This window comes from Aythya ferina (genome assembly GCF_964211825.1).
Source record: "Aythya ferina genome assembly, chromosome: 5".
Lineage (NCBI taxonomy): Eukaryota > Metazoa > Chordata > Aves > Anseriformes > Anatidae > Aythya > Aythya ferina.
The window spans coordinates 32160998-32182121 of NC_140301.1; the positions used below are offsets into that span (position 1 = coordinate 32160998).

Genomic DNA, 21124 nt, shown 5'->3' on the forward strand with positions numbered 1-21124 from the left:
CTTCATGTCTAACCAAGATGGCAGCAGTTTTGGTTCATCCCAGTCACTTTGAAACTTGCCGTGGTGTATCCATATAGGAGGTTGGACAAATACACTGCAAAGAGATACCATACTTCTCCAGAAAAGTTGCCTTTCAAAAGGAAAGCTTTTTTAAATTGTATTTTCTTGCAAATATCTGCTATAGAGGCACTGTTTTGCAAGAATTTGACAAGTAATCAGAGACAATGGTCAGTCTCTGATCTGAAATCATGGCAAATGGGTTTGACAGCACCCCTCCTTCCATTTCAATTTACCAGTCTGTATAGTTGCAACTGCAAGCAGCAAAGCTACTGTAGTGGGAATTGTCTTACTGATTCATCCTCCAAACCAGAGTGCAGACATTGTGCAGAGATTTTTAATGCAATACCTTCATGTTTCTAACTCCAGATATAGTTCTGTGAATTTCCTGTAGATATCAAGGTAGCTGATGCTTTACAGGCACACAGTATTAATATAACTGAATGCTGCAGAAAGTTTTGCAACTGCTGTGTGTACTACTAATCTCCCTGATCCAGGGAGATCATAGAGATGAATTTTGGTGTTGCTCATTTTTTGGCAGTTGGTGTGTGTGGTGTTTTTTGTTTGTTTAATTTTAACTGATGTTTATTTCTGTCTTACAGTGAAGGGAGAACTGGAGGGCCAGAAGCAGCTGACTTTTCTGATATCCTGCATCTGGGTACCAGTGCCAAACTGGCACAGCCTGGCTCTGCAGCAGCAGCATCTTCAAAGCCTACACGTGGTGCCCTGCTGAAAGAATCATACCAGAATCTGCCTGTCATCCGCTCCTGCTACCTCTCTCATTTTGTTCACTTGCAGCCTGCCCTTGTGCATTCCCAAGCATCCTACGAAGGACGGAATTACCTCATCCAATCAATGCTGCTTCCTGAGGTCAAAGGGCCCATCCTGCCTTCAGACTGGCCTTTCTTTCCTCTTATCAGCCTCTACAACAAAGTGACTAATGCGGAGACGCGGGGGGCTGTGCTGAACTCTCTCCCACTTGATCTAGTCAACACTGTGACCTGGAACCTTCAGTGGGTCTCGTTGCTGGAAACCTGGCGTGCTAAAACCCTTCAGAGCATCCCTACTGCTGCCAAACTTGCACGACTTATGTGTGTCTTCCTCACAGGTGGTGACCTCTTTCTAGAAGCACCGATCCACTGCTACACAGCTGCCCTTCTCTCTATCTACTGCCAGCCCAAGGCACTAGACTCCCTAAACTTGGATGCTCCACTCCCTGGTTTGGCTTCTTTCCACGATCTCTATATAAGTTTGCTGGAACAGTTTGAAGGCGTCTCCTTTGGAGATCCACTCTTTGGAGTCTTTGTTCTTCTACCTCTGCAGAAGCGTTTCAATGTTCATCTGCGTCTCTCTGTTTTTGGGGAGCACACAAGCATCCTGCGGGCACTGGGAGTGCCGCTCCAGCAGGTAATCCTGGCTTAGTAGTTACCTGTCACTGCACGTTTCTGGGATACTGGGCTCTTGCGTGTTTCTTCAACCTTGATTTGGGCATCCTCCCAGCACTTCCTCTTCTTCCTCATCCCTCAGCATCCAGTAGAATAGTAATGCTTTCTGTCCTGTGCTCTGCTTGGTCTAGTGATTGAGAAGCTCCTCATTTGTGGCCTCTATGTATCAAGGGCTATTCTGCACCCAGTGCTCTTCTGACATACATTACCTTTCCCTTAAGTCTGGTGAGAACCTTCTCCTGTGCAGTGCATGGACAAACACTTGTTTTTTCCTCTCATACTGTGTTTCCACAATTGGTTATACTGGAGTTGTGCTTTACTGGGTCGCTCACTGAGAAAGTTTGACCTGCCAAGTGCAGGACTGCACTTCTTTTGAATGAGCAGAGCATAAGGCATGGAATTTCTCTTTAAATTCTATGTCTCTTGCAAAATAATAGTTGACACCTGATTTTGCCTAAAGTTTGTTAATACAAAAACAATGTTTCCAAAAAAAAAAAATATTCAAGCAACTGTGAATCAGCAGTTTACATGAGATCAATGCTTAGCATCACTTGGTTGTGATACCTTTGTTCTGGATATAGTAGCCCTGCAGCCAGCTTTTCTATATCATTATGGCCAGATGAGCCTTTTGTTTCTTAAGCCGAGTAAGCCAAGATACTCTGGCTTGCTTCTTGTCATAAAGCTCTCTTGTTGCTTGAAAACAAATTGTGCATTGGAAAATCTGAGCAAAATCATTTGGGGGGGAGGTGTGTTTTCCCTTTCTTTTGTCTTAATGTAAGTTAAATATACCCTAGCGGGCAGGGCAGTAAAAATTTTAGTAGTACAGTCTTCGTAGCCAAAGACTGAAGTTTGGCATAGATGCTATGTTGTCACTGCAGACTTATTGAGTGTAGTCAATGATTGTCTTCAAGTCTTGCAAAGAAGATGCTTCAAAGTGAAATACATAACGCTGGTTCTAGAAAACGTCTGTAAAAACGGAGAAGAACAAAATTTGGATTTCTGGAGAACAGAGAAGCAAACAGAACGAAGTTGTTATTAAAAGCTTTTATGACCTGTTTTTCAAAGCTAGAAGGTGAAGTCAAAATGCTGGAAACTTCATTTAATAGCAATGGTAACTCTGGCATAAATACCTGCTTTCCTTTTCTCACTAAATGCATAGGTCAGTGTAAGCCTCTCTGATGCATTAGCAGGAGATGCTGCTGAAAGCACTTTGTCTCCTCACTTTGAAACACCTCTTCTTACCTGTGCCCAAAAGCAACTAGTCACTTGACCAGTAAAACACTTCTTCATAAAGATGAAGAGGTCTTGAGGGCACTTTGACAAAGGCACATCACATTAGTCAGTGTGGGTGGCAACAGTTCTGCTCCAACTAGGAGCTGTGCCACTGAGGTGCATTGTGTTACACGGGAGTGTGCACCAAAACAACTGGGGAAGGGGACACTAAAATCCTGAACTTCCCCTCACTACTTAGATCCCGACACACAAAGTAATGTTGCTTTTGGGTGATTTTCTTGCAGTTTCCCGTGCCTCTTGAGCGATACACTTCCCCTCCTGAGGATAACCTGAACCTCCTGCGACTCTACTTCCGAACGCTGGTCACTGGCTCACTGCGCCACACCTGGTGCCCTGTTCTTTATGTGGTGGCTGTGGCTCACGTGAACAGCTTTATTTTCTCCCAAGACAGTACGACACAGGTAGGTAATGAATGGCAGAGCCTCAGGGCTGGAAGCTTTGGGTTTTGCACCTGCTCTTCCCAAGAGTCCATTGTGGCTTGTTGGTGAATCACTGACCCAGAGCTTGAAAACAAAGATTGTAAGCACATGTTGAGGACTGTGCAGCTATTTGAGGTCTGAAGGTTGGAATCCACATAGGAGAGAGCAGATGATAACCATTATTCATTATAAAATAAGAAACTTGTACTAATGGCAGCCAATCCTGTATAAACCTTTAAAGTCAGGAACTGCGGGCTATTGTACAGAAGGAAAGAATGAAGCACAAATGATGGAGCTGATTAGCTCCATAGCCTGTAATAGACTTAGCCTCTGTTCGGGCAATCTTAAGGTGTCATAGAATCATAGAAGGGTTTGGTTAGGAAGGGACCTTAAAGATCATCCAGTTCCAAACCCCCTGCCGTGGGCAGGGAAGCCCCAGCCAACGTGGCCTTGAACACTTCAAGGGATGGGGCATCCTGCTTCAGTGCCTCACCACCTTTTGAGTGAAGAATTTGTTCCTTATATCTAATCTATATCTACCCTCTATCAGTTTAAAGCCATTACCACTTATTCTATCAATACATGTCAGATGGGCTTCAGGTCAGGGGAAGGAGGAAAAGGAGAGGGATCCAAGCGATTGCCACCTCAAGGCTTTTCTGATGGAACAAGCTGCTCTTTGGACCATCATCATAATAAGCAGAGCATCCTTCTAGAGTGCTGCATGGCCTGTGGGCAAAGCTAGTGTTGTATCGTATTAATTTAAGTATGTGTTTTGTTCTTAGGAGGCTGATGCTGCACGGAAAAGCATGTTGCGAAAGACTTGGCTCTTGGTGGATGAGGTAGGGTCTGTAAGGATCAGCGTGTGGTACTGGGGCTTGAGTTTTTCAGGTGTGGTACTCTTACAGACTTAAATTTGTGTTTGAAGTCTGAAATTTGCTTTTGTCTACATTGCTAACTTGAGAATGAGAGATTTGCAGAAGGATTTTAACATGCAGTGGCTATATGGAGTATTATGCAGTTCTTGTTATAACTGAACTCAGTGCACTGCAACACAGATGAATCTCCTGTACTGTATTTCTGAGCCTCTTGCTAGAGCAGTATTTTATCTGGATAGTGAGGGGTGGTTGTAGCACAGCTGTGAACAGGCAGCCAGCAGGGACCTCCCTTAACTCTTAGTTGGATGCTTTCCCCACAAAAGAACAAAACAAATGTGAGGTGTCTGCTTTTCTGCTTTCCTTCCTGCCTTATCATAACAGATCTTGCCAAAGTCTATCACTTCTGTAACAGAGCTGAGTCGTTTGGCCCTTTATGTTTCGTGTCTAGGGTAAATTCTTAGTTCCCTCTCAAAACCCCATTTTGGCATCTGGCAAGAGATCATTGAGAGGGGTTGTTGAGGAGACAGTGGACTTGTGTTCAGAAGTGGAAAACTCATGCAAATCAAGAGAGTTTCTTGGAAGAAACTCACCTTTTACAGCTCTTCTATTGAAGATGATGCAGTTAAATATGTTGGGCATGGTGGAGTTGTATTGTCTGGCAGGTTGCTATCTTGTGTTGGAGATAGGAATGATTAGATTCTTACTTTTAAGACATGCTTAATGATTGCAATTTCTTTCTTCAGACCCTGAAAAAGCACCTTCTCTACTACAGACTGCTGAATGCCGAGAGCCCTTTGGGATTTGACCTTTATGAGCAACTCCCTCCCATGCGACTGAAGTACCTGCAAATGGTGATACAGAAAGAAAACAAGGAGAACACACCAGTGCTAGTCTCATAGCAAAACACTTGTGGAAGAGGAGGGCTCAAGAGAAGAATAGAAGAGCTCAGTTTATGCTTCACTATTGAGACTACGTACAACTTAAACAGTTACAGTGTCTTGCTTGGACACTCTCAGCAAAGTGAAGCACTGTTAGAATGCTCCCAGCCCTGCAGTACAATGCAAACCTCAAGATATGTCAATGTGTGTGTGGCCTCTCCATTATGAATGCTGGGGCATTTTCCCACATTCTCTTTCAGGTTGTTCTACTTCTTCCTGGAGGAGGTAAAAATGTGTCTAAGAGGCACTGGACTGTTGAATAAATTGAAAGAACTGAAAAAGCCATTTTGTTCATTCAGGCTGGAGATTGTGAATTCTCATGACGATGTCTGTCTTCCCCAGATCTTTCCCTTGTTTTTCTTTTAACGTGAGTTTTGAACAGTCCCTTTCCCCTACTGTCCCTGCAAATAAAATGACAGTGCTGCAGGGAAGAAGCTGATCCTGTAAACTTTTTTTTTTTTTTTTTTTTTTTATCTTTTCACATACGGTTTTTCCATATATAGGATCATATTCTGACCAGTCACAGATGTATGGAGCCGGATCTCTAAGAAACAATAGCTCCTAATGCAGTTGACATCCTACCTTGTCTGTCTTTTGGATAGTATCTAAACTGCTTTATTTTCTCCCTTATTTGTTTACATATATAACAAGATAAGAAATAATTTATTTGCAGTGAGAATGCTTGTCAGAAACTACTCCCCCTTAGAGAAAAAAAACGTATCTGCTTGTTTAAGTAGAACATGTATTGATTGTCTTCTGAGAAGAAGGGAATGTAATTTAAATTTTCAAGTAGTATTCCAAAGTTTAGACCTCATTTTAAAAATCTCTTATTTGATTCCCACTTCTACATCCAAATTCTATTTTGCAGCTGCCAACACATGAGCTACAAACGTAGTGTCCTAAAGTGTTCATCACAAATGCCAGGTCAAGCCCAGCATTTACCCTAAGTGTAGTCTCACTGAAGTGGATGTTTAATTTGTATCCAATAGTTTTTGTAGAACTACAGTCAGTCTGACAGACTTCTGTTTCAATATTTTTTATGAATAAAACTTGATAAAGTTATTTATTTTGCTTTGTTCTTATGAACAAATACCTCTGGGAGGTGCAGGGTGATGCCTAGCCTAGAGACATAAGACCCTTTCTACCTTGCAGAAAGTTTTCTAAGTCTACCAGCACCCCCTAAGTTTCCAGAAGATACTGTCTCACCTTTTTTGTCCTCTTACTTCAGATAGGACATAGGTGGAACTGATGTTTCATTTTGATCTTTCTTTTTATTTTTTCCTATTGCAATTTTTGATCTGCAGCTGGGGAAAACTACAAAAGCAGAAAGTGGTCAACAGTCATTTTCCTTGTTGCTAATTATTTTAAAAGTACTTGATGAAAGTAAAAGTTTAATCAAAGGTATTCAAGTTTCTATTCTGTCTAGATGGTGAGAGTCCCAGCAGTTGTCTTTCAAGAACAATGAATGCATGGTAAAAGTTAAGAACTCCTAGCTGGCCATTTAAGAACTGCCTTCATCAAGGACTTCATCTTTTGCTTTTATGACCTGCAAAAATCTCTTGTGTAATACAAAATTGAGTTTTTAAATGTATACAGAGTGTAAATAAATGTTTTGATAACTAGTGTATTTTTTTTTAACAATGAGAATGCTCTCTATTTAAATCTTTCTTGTCTTTGCATAGTTCTATGTGGAATTTATCAATACATTGGGAATGCCACATGCTGTGAGGTATGGTGGGCCAGTAACACAGGGTATCAAATGCTGTGTATACATGGCAAAGGTGCAGGGTGAGTATTGTGTGACTTGTGCCACAGCTGGGAATGCAGTAAAAAAAACTATCCACAGACGATATCTGTAGGTGGTAAGAGAGGAGGTAAATTTCATTTGTTTTGTGAAATCTGGGAAGGAAAGGATCGGGCTTTTGTCTCTTTCTGAAAAGCCCCCTTTGTTCCCAGATGCTTCTCAAGCAATTAATATATGCCCAGAATATACTTCCATCTTCTGGCATGGAGTTCTGCTGCAAGCAGCAGGAACAGAGGGAAAAAAAAGATCCCAAACAATTCTGTAGGCCATACTTGTGTGCAGAAATTTTACACGTGTTGTGCATCAGCTGTAAGCTCTCAAAACTTTGGCTGTGACTGAGACAGTACAGCAGTCCCAACCTTGAGATTTAGAAGGCTCTGGGCAACCTTGTTCCAGATTTCTCTGCAGAACACTAGAGGGCATTGCTTTATCTAGTTTAAAAGCAAACTTTCTCAGCTGCGATGCAATTGAGGGAAAAAAAAAAACAAACAGAACTATAACAACAACAACAACAAAACCCTTAAACCTAGTTTGGATTTTCTGCCTCTTTTTTTATTATTATTATTGAATATACTTTTGGAGGAAACATGGAGAATTCACTAAGTTTTACTTGATGTGTTGCTAAGAGTTATTCCTAGAAGAAACAGTTGATGTGTGACCCTTCTACCCTGTGAGTGATTTGAATTTGCTAGGTTGGGATCTGCATTTGGTGGTGTGTGTGGCCCATTTGTGCTGAACAAGAGCAGCTCCCAAAGGAGATACAAGCACCTTGGCAGCTGGCTCTACTCCACACAGGGGTAGGACTAAGTGGTGCAGGACAAAATAAAGAGGCAAGGAAGAAACCAAAATGGGACTAAAACCCCACTGTAAGAAGGCTACACTTGGTACCTTTACAACAGTAATATACACATGAAGCTTTGTGTGATTAATGCAGTTGCATCCCACTGTATTTATTGACTACTTCAGTTTGATGGGGGAATGTAAAAATCCATTTCTTGGCTAATACCTTCTGTCTGGCTACTTCATATCAGGTAAACCCTGAACACCTTTTACTGACAAAGTCATGGACAGACAGAAGCCGTAAGGTGCAGATGTATAAATACACAACAGATCAGACACGTTTCTGGTGTCAGACAGCAGCAAGGCAGCTTTTGCTCTTTCCTACTTGTACAACATTCTCCTTGCAGATCGCTGCAATGAAGTGATGCCTCCAGCTTGTAATCAAATTGGGGAGCAAAACATGTTTTCTTTTTGCTTACAGAAGCTCTCCGTTCACAGCGACAGTCCTCTGATTTTTCTTGTACAAATAACTTTATGACAATTTACCAGCCTTTGCCCTAGTTTTCAAAAACTTTTATTTTTCCTTTGAAGGGAGAACCCACAGTGGAGACATCCCTTCAGCAAGCCCTGACTCCGAGCAGGTGTTTTGTGCAGGTTGTGAACAAACAAAGGACATTTTAGACCAAGCGACACCTGGCCCACATTTAGATAAAATTATTTTCTGCTGGAGTGTTATCAGCAGATTCTGGTGACACCTGTGGCTCCAGAGACCAGAACAGCATCTTTTATTTTGCCCGTGAGCCCTGATAACCTCTGTGCCCACTTGAAACTCCTTCACAGGCCCCCTGTGGAGCAGCCAGCCCAGGAGGGCTGAGGGGGCTGTGCGGAATTTTCTAGAACTCCCTGAGGGGTGCCAGCTGCGCTGAGGGGAGCTGAGGGGAGGCAGCTGTGGCCGGGGCAGGTGACTGAAGGGGGGCACCTGGGCATGGCCCAGCAGCCCTCAGTGAGCTGTGGAAGGATCAGCGGCAGCCGTAGGAGGAAAGCAACAAGTTTCTTCAATTTTTATCCATTTTCTGTCATGTAAAGTGGCTGATGGGCTGTGGAGACTATAAACCAGGTCAGGAGTGCTGTAAATGTGCATTGTGTGGGTTGGTGTGTGCCTGCCGGGCAAGAAGGAGGCTAGCTGTGCCTTCTCACAGGGGCTGTGGGGGCTTTTGTCCTGCTGAGGTGATAAATGTGTTTTTGGGCTACCTGAGATTGCCTGTACCCCTCAGGGGAAGGAGGAGGGGGGGGGGGAAAGCTCACTTCAGGGTGGTTTGTGAGGGGAGTGTGTGGAGGGGTGTGTGTGGAGGGGGCTCTGGCAGGCCCTGGGACCCTCTGGCATGAGAAGCCTGGTCCTAGCAGCTGTGGGGCATGGTGAACAGGTGAACATGGCATGCGGCTCAGCTTTTGGTTGCATTGTTCCTGGGCATCTCGTGTTGAGCTGAGGCTGCGGATCCTCTGCTCTTTCTGGTGTTCATTTCCTCTCGTGCTCTCTGGCATCTTCTTTCCTGTCACGGTTTTCCTTTACCAGGCTTTCTTTCTCTCCCAATCTGTCTATTTTGAGTTTTCCTCATTGCTAATTGCAGCTTCTTTCTCATCTTTTCTCACTCTTTTGGCTGTCTGCAGAAACAGCCAGTAACTCAATAGTTTAACTGGAGAAATGAGATGCTGCCGCTGAGTTTCAGGTGAAAGCTCGCGGCTCCTCATCTAAAGGGCAGATGTCGATGAATAACGTGCACGATGTGCCTGTTTGGAAACCTTACAACACTGAAAGCTGTAACTTTACTTTTTAAGATTTGGATTGACTGCTGCATAGAATGTGCAAATGCACTGCGCCGTTTGGGTCTGATGTGTCGGATATTTGACAACACTCTAGCAATTAATCAATTGGATCTGTCTGCTGAAGGGAAAGCTGGAGCTTGTGTATCAAGTGACTTTTCTTCACCATTATCACTTCCACCACAGTAAGCTTTTACCTCAGAAAATCAATGAACACATCTCCAAAACAATATTCTGGACTACTTGAGTGCATAGAGGCTTTTGTTAGCAGCTTCCCTCATTGTGTGCATTCAGGGTGGTTCTTTGATCTCCTCAGTGTACCAGGGCATATAAGAGCTTTGAATTACCTTCAGGTACTGCTTGCCAGTAGTGAATTGTAGTTTCAGGGAGGGTTAGCTTGTGTCACACCATGAAGATACAATGACAGCCATGAGAGTGTGCCATGCAGCAACTGTCAAGATAAGTTGTTAGCATTCTACACAAAAAAGCAGCTTGCTGCTCCTGGCATCAATTTTTCTTTCAAATAGATTATCAAAAATAAATTTAGAGTGATACAAAAGTTTCTGTTAAAGCATCGTGCATCTCTCATCTCTGACATGCGTGTCAGCTCACTCACAAAATCGTAGTTGTGCTGCCACCCATAAGACGCCACAGATGGTGGCTCATTTTTGTTCCTCTTGGTACTGTCTTCTGGAAGATTGATCAGGTTTGGATTGATGAAGTTACTTGGGCAGGAGCTGCTAGTGCTCTCCTGCTGTCTGTCCAGTGCTAAAAGGAGTGGGAGGAAGGGAAATATAAGTATAGTTTTTAGTGTGTTTCTCCTCTTTTTTTTTTTTTTTAATTTATTTTTTAGTGCTGTTATATGAACACTTAAAATATTCATGGAGGAGAGTGTGGGCATGCTTACCACACTTTTTTGCAATGAGCACTCTCATCAGCAAATTTTGCAGTCTCTGAAACTCAGACTTGGTGGTGGTGGATTTTTGATAAAATTACAATTTGCAAGTTAAAAGTGAAAAACAGAACTTGGGTATTTGTATTCTGCAGTGACTGGATAACTACTCCAGCTCCTTGGGAGTCAAGTGGTTTCATTGTCAGCGTGCACTGGTGCCCCAACAGCCCAGCATTATGTTGCTGGAAAGGTTAACGGGTGCACCCATATGTATTTTGCGGAGCTCCTCTAGAGTTAGCATGTAATTGTCAATATTTTCACAGGAACAATACGTTGATTGCTTACATGAGTCTCTTGTGCTACCAAGTTACTCTAGAGTTTAAGAAACTATTCTTAATTTTGTAACCTATCTTTTCCTTTGAACCAGCAGTCTTTGCTTACTCCTTTCTGTAAATATTTATTTTGGTCATAGCTATAGCAGATGGAAGAAAGAAGTAATAAGCCCTGTAGCTAGCATGGAATTCTTGGCGTACGTTTAAACAGAAAATACAAATTTATAGTCACATTAAACCCTTGTCTGGAACATTCTCCAGAATGCAGTTTCTGGTCCAAACTAGAGAGAGAATTTGATGCACCTTAGAAACACCAGTATGGTGAGGTTAGGGTAATCTCTCATGATGTAGGAGATCCCTCTCAGAGCACCCCAGCTACTGGGCTAACATTTTGATCTGATGCAAAATGTGTTTCCCAGTTAACTGATGTTTCCACCTTGTGGTCATGTTACATAGAACTTAAATGTGGCAGTGTCAAAAAGTCATGCCTAAAATCAAATTCCTGCTTTCTGGCTTGGCTCATCCTCATCTGAACATTTATGAGGAATTGATTGTTATAGGAACAAGGTGTTCAGAGTGTGATAAATGGAGGTAGTAATTCAGTTCAGTCTTTATTTTCAAGAAAACTAAATATTGATGCAGCAAATTGTACTAAATTGGTAACTGGAAAATATTTCCCCATTCTACTTACTGCATACTGTAAGGTAAACTTCACTGGTGCCTTTTTGGTTTGTCAGCTTTGCTCCCAGTGTGAGAAGATCAGGAATGAGTGAGCATGAGAGAGTCCTGCTGTGGGGGAAGCGATCTCCTGGCTGCAGTGGACAAAATTTTACTGGGAAGCTGCATGCATAAAAAGGCAAGTCACATGCTCTGCTTCTGTGTGTTCCTCAAAGAAGCAAGGTTCAGAATGAGGAACTGCTTGGTTTTGGATCCTTTTTAAAAAGTTGCGTTTGGCTTTTGGTTAGATAGTGAGACGGGTGTGGTAAATGGAAAGACCAGGAAAATTATAGCTTAGTAGGCTTTCCAGGTTAAGGAAACTTGGACGTTCTGCTTTGGTTAGATGCATCCCTGAAATCATGTGCATATTAGTCGTGATCTTTCCCCAGGGAATCCATTTGTGGATTTTCATGGAAATGGAATCGTGGCTTCTGTTTAGTAATGCCAAAGAATCGTGAGGAGTGTTGTAAGTAACTGTAATTGTTCACTTCTTTGATGAAGAACTTTCCTTTTCATCTAACTGCAGAATAACAATGTACTTGCCTTGGCAGACAGTTATGATAGGAGAGCTCAAGTCAAAGTCAGCCTTTGCTGTTAGCACCCAAAGGCACACCCTGGCCCAGGCATTCTTTTACGTGTTTGCAGGCAGGCTCATGTCAAGACACTGTTTCAAAGCTTAATCCTTCTGGTGACAGATGTGATTGTCTTCTTACACTTTATTAAAAGTAAAAATCCCATGCTTTTTTTACTGCACCTGCATTTCATGTCTTCTGTAGATCAGGCTGTGTGTGTTTTCAGGATTTCATTGCTGCTTTATTCCTCTAAGAGGTAATTACTGACTATATTGGGAGACTATCCATTCACTAAGTAGCCCAGTTGAAGCTTCTGTTATGTTTTTTGTCTGCTCTCTCATTCACTCCTATGGATTTCCGTATTTAACAAACTCCATGAAGTTTTGGGGCCCCCAGTGAGGCTAATTGTAAAGAAGTTTTGAAAGTAAGATGTGCTTATGAGTCACCCTGGGTGTAAGCCCAAAACTGTGCTTAGAATGAATCTGTGTGTTTCCCTTGATGCCTAGCAAAGAGTCCTATCTTTATGACTGAAAACTTGCAGGTCTGACCACCTATAGTTTCACCTGCTGGCCATCTGTGTGTTCAGTGGCCATAATTAAAACAATATCAAGCTGTTCTGGTCTTGTCTCTATCTTTTTCTGAATACTGTTGGACAGATTTATTCAGTGGCAAATGCACAAACCTCAAATGGAGAAGAGTAGAATGCTTATCTGTTAACACTCAAAATTTGGAAATCTCCAATTTCTGACTACTCTAATGTGGTTCAATCTTCATGAAGCCCTTGCTACATTAGAGTCCATAATAAATCTCTCATCTGTTGCTCTGTGCCTCTCCAAGTTCCTGTGAAATATTAATGTTCCTAGCCCCCTTGCAGGAGTGCATGCACAAAGATCGCTTCACCCAGCACTGAGATGGGGAGGACTCGGTTCGTCACGTTTTACAGCGCAGAGAAATACCATGCAGTATTTTAGCCTGGGGAACAGAGGAGGGTACTGTATTTAGATGAATCTGTAAGATTGATTGAGGTAGTTATCTAAATTGGATTGTTTCCAGACCACTGGGATTAACAACCCTCTTTTCGCAAAAAGCGTTATGAGATCTTTAATGATCATACAAGGTCAGGACCCCAGTTTTATGTCTCATCTGAAAGATCATGAACTTATAACTACTGATCTGTCATTGTCTGATCTGGCTATCTATTCTAGAGACTGCTTTATTTTAGAAAAGATTTGTGTTGCCAGGAGTCTAAATGCCATCAAAGCTTTTAGTCCTTGCCATATTCCTTGCCTGAGGAGATTTCTAACAGGTTTTTATTCTGATGGTTTTTTGATTTTTTTTTTTTTTCCTTTTCACAGCAGGCCAAAGTGAGACTGCAAAGAGTATTTTCCAGTTTGTACCTCTGTAACTTGCTGCCATGTGCAGAACTGTTTCCTGATCAAGGCCTGAAAAGCATTTGATTCCTGGGACATTCAGGAGGGTGTTCACTTCCCAGTGCTTATTCTGGGGGAGCTCATCTCCCTGTCTAGACAGCCACCTCTGGAAATCCCCTCATTGCCACATAGTAAAACCGTGACCATAGCAAGCAGCAGAAAGGGAGAAAATGCATATACTATAACAGTTCTGTTTTTAAGTGTTTCACAATTAACTATGTTTTGTGCGCACATGCATACACATGTTAAAAAGCCTCCAGGAATCTTAAATGCAAAGCGTTTTGGTATCCTAGCTCTGATCTGAGGAGGGCATGTGGTAGGAAGTTAGAGGAGCTCCCCCTCCCAACTGTTCTTAGCATATGATGTCTAACTTAGTGTGTGTTTTTACTTATAGCAGAAGTATGGAGTATGGACCCAGTTCCCAACTTCACTGTTTTTATGGTGTGGCCATCTGAATTCCAACCTCCCTCACACATTCATACATGGCCATATGATTTGCATGCTGTTCTTGCTGCTGTGTTGTTTGGTAGCACAAAAGTGTGGATTTGCGTGGTTCCCTCCAGGGGTCTGTTTGACCTGCAGCAAGGAAACGTGTCTCTGTAGTAAGGTCTCTCTGCCCAAGCCAGATGTTATCTGAGATGGGAGAAAATGGACAAAGGAAAATGCTCTCCTTTTTCATGGTGCCCAAGGACTGAGCTGTGCTAAGATCTTCTGTCTGTTTATAATAAAGTTTTGTTTAGTCCAAAGAGGACATTGCTGCCCGTCATCAGTGCTTTTAGCAGCTTCATTTCAGCAGCAGTAGAGGAGGTGAAATTGCAATCAGAACGTCTTAATTTCAGAAGGAAAGAAATTTGTTTAGAGACAAAAGCCTGTTCTCTCTTGAGTCACCAGAATATTATTACCCTTGATTTGATTTGGAAGCTCTTTAGGATGCTGTAGTCATCTGGTTGGCTGGCAGTCTGGGTAACCTCATCACTAATGTGCTCATGAATAGTGGGCTGCAGGTTGGTCGCAGCGTACCATTTGACTCATGGGCTGTGAAGGTCAAATGCAGGAGCCTTGTTTGAGGCCTTGGTTGGCAGGGGCAGTGAAATGAGATGCCTGAGCTGGTAGTGGGGTGTAGGATCAAATCAGTCCTTTCCGAAGAGGTGGGTGGAGAAGGAAGTCAATTGCAAAAAGAATCACTGGTGGGTATTGCACATCAGTCAGTGTTTCTGAATCATCTGGGGAAGGTAAGTCAGCAAGGCCTATTTGTTCAGAGGAAAAATCTTGTCCCAGAGCTCTGAGCTGGCACAGCAAACTTGGAAAGCTCACTTCATGCCTCTATTGCCTGTGCACCGTGCTGGTAAAAGCTGATGCCTCAAAATTTGACCTTCTGAATAAATAAATAAGTTTTCCCCATTAATATATCTCAAAGCAGTCTATAAACACTAATGTGTTAAGCAGTCTGATGCCTGCCTGAAGTAGACGGTTTCTCTCTGCTGTTTGACAGATAAGAAAGCTATGACACAGGACGTAGGCTAAGGTACTTGCCCAAGGTCTGGCTGGAATTGTGTGACACATGAAGAGTCACCCCTATGCAATTCTTTTCCTTTTCTTCTCCTGTTACCGTGACCAAAGGCCACCTCATTGCTTTTGTTAAGATTTACCCTGTGGCTCTTGGACTTGCCAGCATGTGTTAGGATGGGAAACCTGTGTAAGGTCTCTTGGTGCCATCTCACCCAAACAGTAGCCGATTTGAATTGTCTAAATGCTTTCACACGCTCTCACCTTTTAAAATATATTGTTTGTCCAATGCAGTAGAGCAGAATTTGCACAGCCTGATTTCAGATGTTTCTCTGACCTCTCACAGAGCTTGACTGCAGGGACAGCTCTTGCTGAGCCTTTTGGATTTGAATGGGCACATCTGCAAGTAGGGCTGAGTCCTAAATGACTGCCGCTGCAAGTGCAGGCACGTGTGGAGCAGAGCAAATGTGGTTTTAGCCTAGTGGTGGCTGAGTAGTAGAGAACTGGTGGCTGAGCACCAGAGATGTGTATCTGCTAGTGCCTCTGCTGCGAGAAGAGCTCAGCTATTTCTGTCCTTGTCTGGTAGGAGACAGCTGGCCAGGCAATAGCTCTGTGGGTCTGGGCTGTCTGTGGCACATCTCCTCCTTCTTGTGTGCCACCAGGTAAAGCAAGGAGAGGCGCAGCAGGAGCCTGAGCATCCCAAGTAAGAACATACTTGTCCTTACTTGATAAGAACATAGCAGGAAACAGCGTACAGGAACCTGAGCATCCTCCATTCCACTGCTTATGGAATAAGCTTCTTTGTTAGTTTTCTTTTTGCATTTCAGTAAGTGCTTTATCTGTAATACATATGCATATAAAGAAAATATGATGATGATTGCTTGACTGAAAGAAATGCAGAAAGTGTGAGCATTAGATAATTAGAAAGACAGCAGAGTTCAAAGAGAGGAAAGTGTGAAGCATGGGTTAAGTGGAGAAACAAACCTGTGCACCAGATGTTGAGAGAAAGGGCAGTTTGGGCTCCTCAGTGCAGGTTAAAGTCTGTGGGCTGGGTGTACAGAGGCAGCAGCCTCCTCTCGGGGAGCAGGTGGTGAAGAGCTGTGTTACTTTACGTGACTTGGAGCTGACATCTGAGGGATGTCCCATGGCAAAACTCCCTTGAACAAGCGTACCCTCTGTGCAAGCAGAGAGCAGTTTTCAAATGCAGAGTGTGGTGTAATATTGAAACAGAGTGAGTGATCTTTTGGGTAGAGCCCAGAAAAGAGCCTGGCACTGAAGACTGGAGGATCTGTTTAGAAAAACTGAAAAGGACCAAATAGAGTATTGCTAGAGCCTTGGAGGGGGGGGGGGAAATCTTCCCAGAAGAGTAACTGGGAGTAATGAGAGGAAATGTGCACAGAAATCATGCCTATTATTTGTTGCCTTGTTTTTAATAATGGACTTGTACAGAGAAGGCCTGAGGCACCTACACTGCAGTGATCCTCTACTTAGCTTGAGGCTCCAGAGCAAACTTGAAGACCCAATTTCCTTGCATGCCAGGAAGCATTCTCTTCTGCTTGCAAAAGAAATGAGTGATGACTCCTCTCTGATCTTTCACATTTGCACTTTGATTGTGTTTTTTAGTCCACTTCTGACAGGAACAATCCCTCATCTTCAGCTTTCAGTGTATATTTTGACAGGGTGTTCAGGTACACATGTAATTTCCCAGAAAACTGCAGACGTGCCAAGCTGCAGCAGAGACCCGCTGTGCCACCTGATTGTGTGGCACTGAGCTTCTTTCCAGGACTAAAGCACACACCCAATGCTCATCTGCCTGAATGGGTCCTGGAGGCATCCCCCGGCCCTCAGAGGGAGTGCGAGTAAGTGACGCTGCTTCATCTCTTCGAGGAATCAGTAATGTTTGTTTTTATAACACGTTATTATCTCTTACTGGAAGGGCTATTTATTTTTTTTTCTCCTGTCAGAAGTCCCCAGGCTGATGGTTGATTTTTGGCAATTTGTTTTCCAGAGGTGATCTTACAGCATTTAGTCTCTCTCAGGTTTCTCTGCCCTCTGTAGTCTCCACTGTGGAGTACCAGAATACAGGACAGCATCCTTGTGCCCCCACATCTCTTTCTTTCTGCTAGTCTGTTCCCCCTAATTGCTGCAGTTGGTTTTGTTTGATGGAATAATTGAGAATGCATTTACCATGCCTAGGGGAGGGGCAGGAAGGAATCAATCTTCTGTGTCATTAAAAGTACAGGGGGGAAAAAACCCAACAGCAATCCCTTGCGGGTATCCATGGCTTTAATGTCCCTTTCATGTAGCCTGATTTTTGCTAATGAACAAGCTATTTGTTTAGTGCTCTTAAATGAAGCTTTTGCTTCTAGGGTTACCACTGTGAGAAGGGACGGGATAAAGGGAAGAGGTAGAAGAAGAATATGTAATGCCATGAGAATGCTGATGTGAATTGTGATTTTTTTTTTATTTTTTAATTTTTTTTTAGCTGGAGGAGCTGCTCTACCTTGCTATCCTCAAGCAGCTCCTCTGTCATTTGCAAGGTCAGGATTTTCTGGCTCACTTGGAGAGGATGCTCTCTGACCAATGAGGCATGAAATAGCAGTTGGAGAAGGGCTTGATAAATATTGATTCAGAAATTGCCGTGGCTGCTGACTCTGCGATTGGCCTGTTTACCCAGCAAATGGAAGAGGAATGGAAAGAAGCTGTCCATTTCTCAGCAATGGTGGCACATGCATTTTTCAACACTGTCCTAGATATTTAAGAGAAAGGGGCCGAAAGCTCAGCCCAGCATGCTTTTCAGGACAGCACTAATCCATTATAGGAGATAAGATTTTTGCAATCGTTTTTTTCTACCAGTACCCTTCTATTCCAGTACTTCCATCAAACTCCATGAGGATAGTCATGCTGTCCCACCAGGAGGAGGAAAGTTGTCCAAGGCAATGGAGGCACTGCTTTTCACTGCTTTGGGGAGTGTCTGTATAGTGCTCAGTTTGCAGCGAGCGCGTGCTGCCCATACTCTGAATGGGATGAATTATGGCACTGTTGTGAGCCTGAGTCTATGTAGTTTATGCTCCCAGCCTTGCTCGATGTCTCGGCAGCATAGTGTGGGCTGGCAGGGAGAGAGCACGCCTCTTCAGTGTTTTGTATTGTGCAGTTGTGCCCCTGCTAACGTGTTGCTGGGAACCCCAAATTCAGGTTTCCTGTATTGCCAACCAGAACCTGAATTTAAAAAGTCTGAGCTGGGGTAATTAATTCAAGCTCAGCACTGTGCTAATGCAGTTACCAAGTTTTTGGGTCGTCTCAGAGTGCAAGTAAAAATGAGCTCAACGTCTGCCAGCTGTAGGCATACCCTGGGCGAGGTGTTCCCAAATGCCACATGAGCTTAGGGGAACTCTGGGCAGTGTCACAGGGTTTTTTCTTCCATGTACACTTGAAAGGATTCCTACTCTTAGGCAGTGCTTCCTATCCATGCTTTTCCTATTAAACATAGTCTGCATACATCTTGTTTTGAAAACGTACATGCTATAGGAGGCAATCACTGAGTCAGTCCTGCCACCAGAATTTTAACACCTTGATCTTTCTTGATCTATGTTGTCAGTGTGTTCAAACCTCTGCAACGTGAATGGGAGTTGTTTTGTTGCCTTTTAATTTGTGTGGCTTAACGAAGTTACTTCAATTACAGAGGTGCCTGGGGACTCTTGTCAGAATCAGGAGCCCTCTGGGTTAAATGTGGTGAGTGCACACAGTGCTATGGAGAAGGCTGGGAAGAGGCAGCTCTTGTTCTGAAGAGCTGGTGGCCTAGGCAAAACAAGAGAGAAGAAGAATGGGAAAGATAAAGTGGGAAACTTGATAAACTGAGACCTGAGTTCAGCTGTGCGGAATCCCTTTGTGAATAAGGAAGTCACTGAAAAAAATAAATTGCAGTGTTCATAACATCATTATTAGTCCTGCTACTCCTGCAACCTGGATGTTATCAGCAAGGCACTTCCAGTCTCTGTGCCTACGCACCTAACCTTTCGCTGCCAGTGGGGAATTTGCTCTTTTACTCCATGCTGCGGTTTGCAGGAAGGTGCCACCTACAGCCTGTCAGGTAGCTTCACCCCGCCTCTGTGGGGAAGGAAGGGAACTGAGGAACAAAATCGCTCAAAAGCAGGTGTTGCCAGGAGCAGAGCAGAGGCCTGTCTCTATGCAGGCATCTCCTCCTGTGTACTTCTCATGATCTCCTGTCTGGGATTAACAACCTTCACAGGTCACTGTGCTGCCTTCCCGATAACCTCCTTCAACTCGCTTGGGTAATGAGTCGCTTCTAGGGAGGGACACCATTTTATTACATCTGACTATAAAGAAATATTGCTGTGGGTTGGGGCAGAGCTGATGGTGTATGGTGAAAACAGATTCAGGAGGCTCATCACTTTGTCTTTCAAAAAAGCACAGGGGCATACAAATTTACCCCTAGAATAAATGACACTGATACTTTTGGAGAAACACAGCCTGTTACAACATAGATACTGTGACACTGCTCTGCTCTTGCAACCTAAAAGATTTTTTTTTTAAATAAAAATATAAAAGCTATTTTGCATTGCCTGGAGGTCAGAACATGAAGATTTTTCAAACCAAGCTATCTGTTTTATTTGAGCTTTCTATTTCACATCAAGCAGGCATTATTCTAGCTCATATATTCTGCGTGCAAAACTCATGCAGTATTGTCCTCTAGCACCACCAGTCTGTGCGTGCTGAGTTCCCATGCTGTTTATGATGCATTTTGTGTTTGAAAACAATGAAAAGAGTAAAATGTAAAATCAAAACAAAACCACACAACACTCTTTCTATGCAGCACAAAAATATAGTTATGTATTACTCTTGAAATTGCCCAGATACTTCATAGTTTTTATGCAGAAATGCATGTGTCTTGCAGTTTCTACGGCAGCCTGTTATACAGGAGAGGTGTCTCATTACTAGACATTTCTGCAAACTAGTTCAGTGATGCTTTGAGCCTTTCTAATGTTGCTTGTCAGATAATGTAGTGTCAAGAAAGCACTTCTGATCCACTTATTTCTTCTTTGAAAGTGAAAAGAGAGTTGTGGAAGCCTAGCTGCTACATGGTGATGGAAGAGTGGTACAAATGGATTAGTCCATTCCTTTAAGACTTCCTGTCTGGAGACTGAGACAACAAAATAAGCAGGAAAAGCTAGAGAAAAGGGCTGGGTTTAGCCCAGTTAGAAACACCTGGTTTCCCACCAGCTGTGTAGTGGTGCTGCCCTGGCATATTCTCTCTGGCAGTTCTGCATCTACAGTAACCCCTGTCTGAAGGGTCTCGGCAGCCTGTGCTGGCTCTGAACATGTAATGTGCACAGAGGATGGGTGTGCTGCAACTGGTGTGTTCCTCACTCATTACTGTGCAAACCTGAACTCGGTACCTGAAGTATATATATCTGAACAACACTGGAAGTCTGTTGGGAGTGTGGGCGAGGACATAATTCCCAGGAATACTGCTACGGCACTCTTACCACAAAATGAATAGATCTCAAAGCATTTTACAGAGGATGTCAGTTTCATTATCCCCTCTTTTACAGACGTTTATTCCCAAAGCTAAGAGCAGAGCAGAGACCTGCATGTGGTGTCAGAGGAAGATGAGATCAGAGACAGGCCTAGAATTCCAGTTTTCTACTTGCAAGTCTATCACTGATCCAGCAGGCCTTGCTGCAATAGATGATGTTTCTATGAATCAGCCCTTTGGGGGGGGGGGGGGGGGAAGAGGGCTGTGTCTTGATCTTTTGATTATCATGATCTAGCTGCACTATCAAAAGAGAATGTGTAATAGTGTATCTCCACATTCTAGGCAGGGATAACCCAAGGATATCATAGTGCTGGGAATAGTTTCCAGGTGTGGCATTAAGATGTGCTTCTTCAAGCCCTGCATACATGCTCACTGCTACCCCTAGGAGAACTGAAAATGGCAGATGGTGACCAAGTACCTGTGCTCACAGACTGCACTTGTGTTTCCCAATCATTCTTAAAGCACAAAGAAGAGGAAATGGTGGAAGGACGAAGGAAACAAAGGCAAACCCCTCTGACTCTTGTGTGTATCAAAAGCACCTGCTCCATGTGTCCAGCTGACACTGGCTGCATGTCCCTGTACTTTGGGGTAGGGATGAAGAGGGGTGTTAGTGTTCATTGACACTGTACAGCAGCTGGTTCAATTTGGGCCTTTGATTGCCTGTAGCTCTGTAGCTGTTGAAGCGT

The 21124-nt window shown here is 43.3% G+C and overlaps 2 protein-coding genes across 8 annotated transcripts in view; both read left to right on the forward strand.

Annotated features, from left to right (window-relative positions):
• Positions 1-6654, forward strand: part of RPAP1 (RNA polymerase II associated protein 1) — a 41728-nt gene extending 35074 nt beyond the window's left edge. For all 3 annotated transcript variants that reach the window (XM_084520064.1, XM_084520065.1, XM_084520066.1), the window contains exons 22-25: positions 660-1464; positions 3020-3196; positions 3997-4053; positions 4833-6654. In XM_084520064.1, coding sequence (XP_084376190.1) covers positions 660-1464; positions 3020-3196; positions 3997-4053; positions 4833-4988 — 1195 coding nt within the window. In that variant the 3' untranslated portion in view covers positions 4989-6654. The remainder of the gene's footprint in view (positions 1-659; positions 1465-3019; positions 3197-3996; positions 4054-4832) is intronic.
• Positions 6655-8447: 1793 nt separating this feature from the next.
• The window catches only part of LTK (leukocyte receptor tyrosine kinase), a 155661-nt gene continuing 142984 nt past the window's right edge, over positions 8448-21124 (forward strand). For 4 of the 5 annotated variants that reach the window (XR_014693936.1, XR_014693937.1, XM_084522220.1 and 1 more), the window contains exon 1: positions 8448-8728. The gene's annotated coding sequence lies outside the window, so the exon portion shown is untranslated. The remainder of the gene's footprint in view (positions 8729-21124) is intronic. The other variant, XM_084522223.1, reaches the window with a different exon arrangement.